This window comes from Dryas octopetala, chromosome 9, assembly GCF_963921425.1.
Source record: "Dryas octopetala chromosome 9, drDryOcto1.1, whole genome shotgun sequence".
Taxonomy (NCBI): Eukaryota; Viridiplantae; Streptophyta; class Magnoliopsida; order Rosales; family Rosaceae; genus Dryas; species Dryas octopetala.
This window is the reverse complement of record NC_141374.1, coordinates 11588690-11594533: the sequence shown is the minus strand read 5'-3', so window position 1 is coordinate 11594533 and position 5844 is coordinate 11588690. Positions and strand designations below refer to the sequence as shown.

The window sequence follows — 5844 nt, the reverse complement described above, 5'->3', positions numbered from 1 at the left end:
TTACCCTCTCACACAATAATTTTTTATAAAATAAAATCGAAACTCTTTCTACTTTTGTCCAATCACTCACTTCCAATTGTCAGATATTTAGAAGGAGCCCACGATATCACGGAGCACATATGAATGGGGCCATGCATGCCCCGTCCTCAGGCTCCCACAACACGACAAAAACAACAATTTCTGAAAATTTTCCCGGCTCACAAACCCGAGCCGAACCAAACCCCCAGACTTCAACAGGCAATAGCCGGTTTCACCGGTCACCAAAGGCGTGACCGTACGGCAAATGGCAGGTCGTTTCCTTGGCAGTTGGTAAGCATTTAGTGTGCTCCTCCCTCCCTCCCTCCCTCCCTCTCTCTCTCTCTCAGCAAATTCCAATCCTTCCTTCACTGACTCTCAAAAAGCCTCTGCATTTTTTCACACACTTCAAATTATTCATTCTCTTTCATCTTCCAGATCCCTCTAAACCATTCAAAACTCTGATTTTGGTGGTACTTTTTTTTGTTTTTTTCAAAAGAGCTTCTTATTATATTGTTGGCATTCAAACAGGTATTTCACTTTTTTTTTATCTGATTTTTCAATTGGGTTTTGGACACATTTGGTTTCACAATCATTTGCAATCTCGTAGTAGCTTCAAACTCATGTCTTGCTCAATTTAGCTCCAAAAGTTGTTAACTTGTTAATTGGGTTTAGTTGTGTGATTGGTTTTTACTTTTCACTGGTTATAATAATGTTATGAAGCTATGCTAATTCATTGTTGTCAATGACTTGTGAGCAAAGCTGAGCTTTTCCTGGTAAAGAAAATTCAAAAAGTGGAGCCTGAACAGTCAAAACAAAATTTTGTGCCTGTCTATCTTTTTTTCTTTTATATTTTAGTCTGTTCATTATTGTACCATGTGCCTGATTAGGTCAGTGGTAGTGGGTTTCCTTAAATTTATTTATTCAGTTTCTGGATAGCTCATAATTATTTTGAATTTTTTATTTGTGAATTTCTGACACTTTCTTAGCACTTAGCAGCCAAACAATGTTTTGGGATTGCTTTGGTTGAGTGCTAAGAGTGAAGATTTTTATTTTTCCTTTGAATTTAATTCAATGCAGAATTGAGAGAACTAATTTTTTATATATTTCTATATATTTGTTATGTTATTTTTTTTCATGGATTGGATGATGTCACTGCAGAGAGAAGCTTGATGACAAGCATATCGTTGGTCTGAATCAACAGTGCTTCATTTAATGTGATCAATCCGAGCCCGTGAATCAGTGATTGGATGCTCTATCTTCGTTGCTCATAGCATTGAACATTTCTCTGTGTCAGAGCTCAAGAATTACTCACCCATCAGAAAAAAAGGGTCTTTTTTTTCTCTCTCTCTCTCACTAGAATTAATTCCAATCACTGCATGTCTCTGGGTTTCTTTATGACAAGGCCTCTATTTGTCTTCTGCTACAGGGATCAAAATTGGAGCCTGGGATTTTCTTCTCCTAATAGGATCAAAAAAGCCTTTTTTGGCCATATGGGTGTAGAAAAATTATTTCATCTGTGCAAATTAGTAGGAGAGTAACACCTGAGACTTAGAGTTCAGTAATATAAGCAAAACCCATTTGATTAAGAGCTCTGAAAGATTGAAAAATGGGTTTGCATTATGAATACTGTCCAATTTAGAGGTTGGGTATTGATTAGTGGAGCTGAAATAGTACTTTTGTTTGTTTGTTTAATTGGGTTTAGTATATAACTCCTACTTTGTGATCAAAATTGGGAAGGGGGAACTATTAGGCAGCGAAATGCTGGAGCCTGAGCTTTGTTCTTCTCGGGTGTTATCGCCTTTTCGTGAGGAAAGTGGGGATGAGGAGCTTTCAGTTCTTCCCAGGCACACCAAGGTCATTGTCACTGGAAACAACAGAACAAAATCTGTCTTGGTGGGTCTGCAAGGCGTGGTCAAGAAAGCTGTTGGGCTTGGGGGTTGGCACTGGCTGGTATTTTCCTTTTCTTTTCTCAAATTTTTATTTTATTTAACTCTTTTGTCCTAATTTGCTTATTTTTTAATTCATTAACTCCTAATTTGCTTTTTCCTTTTGAATGATTTGGGTTGTTTTACTTTAATATAAATATTCATGACGTGTTTGTGTCCTTCCATGACGTCTTAACTTAACGGGTCCGATATAGAAATTCAAACAAAAATGTTAATTTGAACAGATAATTTGTAACATGGTATGTTTGATTTGGCCTTGGGTGCACTGACCGACCCGCAGAAGAGGGCACCGCGCCATGACTGATTTTCTTTTTTAAAAAAGAATTACATTTTCTTTTTTATCTGGGGTAGAATTGGTAAGTCCTTGAATTCATTTTTGGTTGTTAGGTGTACTGAGCAATATGGGAATATCTGAATGGGAATCAGTAATGGCACATAAAAATTGGACATCAGTCGCCAGCAAGACTTAGCATTTTAATTGACTGGTGGTTTTAATAGGGTTTTGCATGTCCAACAAATTAAAGGGGTTTTAGCTTCTTGGACTGGAGAATTGAAATTGTAGTTTCTAATGTGCTGCCATTGGTGGCAATCTTGACAGAGCTTCCCCTTTTTGAGCTTCTTGGATCCAAGCATTCATGTCTGACAAAGTACGTGGTTTTCTAATGTAATCTTGAATATATTTTATGGGTGAAGAAAAATCTTGAATGTATTTTGATGCATAAATTAGTGTAAAATTATGGGGTATGGTTCAGATATGGTTGAATTAGAATGCCTTCAAGAATTCTGTTCTATATTCTTTTTATTTGATTGTAATTTTGTAAATTGGATTTTAATCTGAATTCTGAGTAGAGAATTTACTACATGTTAGCCTGCTCATCATTGGCATCTAGGGGTTGTATATGGTCAGGGGTAAGGTCTCTTTGTTTTGTTCAACTCTCTGAACTTAGAGAAGAAAAGAGTGGATCTTGGGTCTTATAATTCTTATTGTAAGCAAAAAAAAGAAATTATATTTCCATTCATTTCTTTTTCTTGTCAACTTGAACTAAAGCTTGTTTCTGAATTTTAGAAAAAAAAAAAAAAGGGTCTGGTATTGTTGTTGCTGTAACTTTATTCTTTTTGCTTTCATTTTTTGGGTTGGAACTTTGATGTATGGTCAATGCAGTTCAATTCCCTCCTGTATGTTGTGGAATGCTCATTTTAAACCATTAATTTTTGCCATACTAGGTTCTAAAAAATGGGGTTGAAGTTAAGTTGCAAAGGAATGCGTTGAGTGTGCTGGAGCATCCTACGGGGAATGAGGAAGATGCTGATCATGATTACTCTAGCAGCAGCTCTGAACTTGGTGACAGGGAGAATGATTTCTGTAAGTTGCATTATACCATATATATCTGATGAAGCGTCGATTCTATTTTCTTTGAGTATCATATTAAACTGGTAAGGTTGTTCCATTGCAACCTGGAGGTTGTGGATTTGAAATGGGAAACAGCCTCTCTGCAAGGAGGAGGTACATCTGACCCTCTTCAGATCTCACTGGTGGGAGTTCTGTGTAACTGATCGCACTTTCTTATCATATTCAATTGGCGTTTGTTTAGAACTTCAAAGTTTCAAACGCATAGTTCTTTAAAGTTCATTATTGGTTTTCTTTGGGCAGCCAGGAGTCTTGATTTCCACAAACATAGTAAACCAAGGGTTCGGTGCCCAAGGCCTTATGTTCCCTCCACAGCAACCAAGTCAATATATCGTGGCAGTTATAGAGAAGTTCAATCCATCCACACATTTCAACCGGTAAGAAATTTGGAAGGAGAAATCTAGGTATTCATGTGATTCTGTCAATGTAAATGCACTATTTGCCTGTAGCCTTTGTCCTATCAAGCAAATGAGTCCCTCAATGTGTTTTTGCACTTACAAAAATAGTGGTATAAATTTTTTGAGGAATAAAAAATGATTTTAAATTGGGAGTTTGCTGTTTAACACCTTTCGATTAGTTGCTTGGATGTTTTCCTTTGCTTAAGATTACTTAACTGATTAATGTGGCATGATTTTCTTGAATATGCTTGTCTGGGTCAATCCAATGGTTCTAGAAAATCATACTTTTCAGGCAAAGTGAAATCTTCATAATCTGATATCTAGTTACCCTTGTATCATTTTTTTTTTGGCCATGTACCCTTGTATCATTTAATGATGTATAAATGTCCAAATTTTTATTTGAGTGACATGTGCATTATATGCTATATCATTTGTGTTGTCTAATCTTTTGTATGGATGATCAGAGGGTAAACTTGGCAAAACTAGGAACAAGCACATTGAGGAGGTATTGCAGACACTTCAACCTTGTGGGTATCGCTGATTCGTGCACCTTCTTTGTTTGTTCTCCTGCCTGGTTGTGATTTCTTTCAACTAAATCCAGCAGTTTGCAATTTCAATTTGTAGGTAAGCAGCATTTCTAATCCAACAAGGGACCAAATGATTAATGCTGCACAACGGCATTTTACATCGCAGCAGGTTTCTCTCTCACTCATTCACTACACAGAAAAGTACATACATGCTTGCATGCATAGTGCTAATATTATTTTCATCATCTTTTTTGTTTGGTTACAGATGCCATTGGATGAGGAAAAAGTGATCACTGAATTCGTCGATGCTGCTAGGAGTCGGAAATCTGCTGGGTTGCGAGAAATGTGAATGCTGAATGCTTGTATAATAATCATATATACAGATCTACCCTAACCTTTAGATCAGATCTAATCACAGACTGATGTGGAGAGTATTTGGCTTGCTATATTCCCTCTCCCTCCAATGCTAACTTTGTAGTTTGTAATACAGGGCTCAGCTCATACCTTAGTTATGCTATATATTATTAATCATCAGATATCTCATCAATTCATTATCATGATTATATCTGCTATGGATGTGATTGGTTTTAGAAGCAGATGGTATTGGTACAATTTGCAGAGTGCAGAGAAGCTATAGATAATGCGTGAATAAAATGATGATGCTCATCTTGTTTTCTTTCTGGCTTTTGCTTGAATGTGAAGGTGGAAATTGAATTGAAAAATTGGTGGAGCCTCAAAGCTAAAAATTTCTGATTGGGTTTGACAAAAGTGGCATATTTGCTGGTGAAAAAGAGTGCTGCTGAGATGCTGAGATATAAAGATTAGAGTGCCTTTATATAATTGTGGAAAGCATTGGTGGAATAATAACTAACCAACCCCTCAATTATATTATTGTGGTGTTTGGTGTAGACACCAAGCTGTCATTTGGTGTCATGGGGATCTGTGCTATAGTGGGTGATATAGTCTATAGACATCTCTTCCTCCATGCATGTTGTACGTATGACAATTTTCATTGTCATTATTTTTTACTAATTATTTAAATCATAAATGCTATATGAATTTTATTTAGAGAAATGTTACCCATCTTTTCCACGACCTAATAGTTAATGACAAATTTACAACATAATTTATATATTAATTGCATAAAAAATATATGACAACATAATTTATAGTCAATGTTAAAAAGTCAGCTGCCAAAAAAAATGTTAAGAAAGTCCATTGCTACAATAATGATTTAAAAAAAGGCATGTGTAATTTACAACTACAATAATATTTTTAGAGTTTTTAAATTCTTATATGAACAATAATGCTCTAAAATCAACTAGTTAGTAAGTTAATACAAAGTTAACCACCATGTTGGACCCACTGCACAATGTAATCTCAAAATTTGAACCGTCTATTTTTTAGGCCTTACTTCAAATATCATATCGTTTATTTATTTGATTTCAATTAGATGACTAAATGATTTCTGATTTAGTTAATTTTTTGTAATGATAATTTTTGAAGTATGACCTAAATAATTGACGGTTCAGATTATGAGATTCGTT

At 35.6% G+C, this 5844-nt stretch overlaps 1 protein-coding gene across 3 annotated transcripts; it reads left to right on the top strand.

Annotated features, from left to right (window-relative positions):
- The first annotated feature begins 347 nt into the window (after positions 1–347).
- Positions 348–4831, top strand: LOC147274071 (uncharacterized). Of its 3 annotated transcripts, none has more exons than XR_015124242.1 (8): positions 348–546; positions 1177–1346; positions 1445–1968; positions 3189–3327; positions 3616–3749; positions 4235–4301; positions 4395–4466; positions 4563–4831. XR_015124242.1 is itself a non-coding variant. In XM_086257246.1 (8 exons), exons 3-8 carry the CDS (start codon positions 1777–1779, stop codon positions 4644–4646), a joined length of 684 nt encoding a protein of 227 aa, XP_086113372.1. In that variant the 5' UTR covers positions 348–546; positions 1177–1346; positions 1445–1776; the 3' UTR covers positions 4647–4831. The 3 variants fall into 3 exon arrangements, 1 of the variants encoding a protein (XP_086113372.1); XR_015124243.1 differs by having other exon boundaries at positions 4235–4275; positions 4563–4625; XM_086257246.1 differs by having other exon boundaries at positions 4235–4297.
- The last annotated feature ends 1013 nt before the right edge of the window (positions 4832–5844 follow it).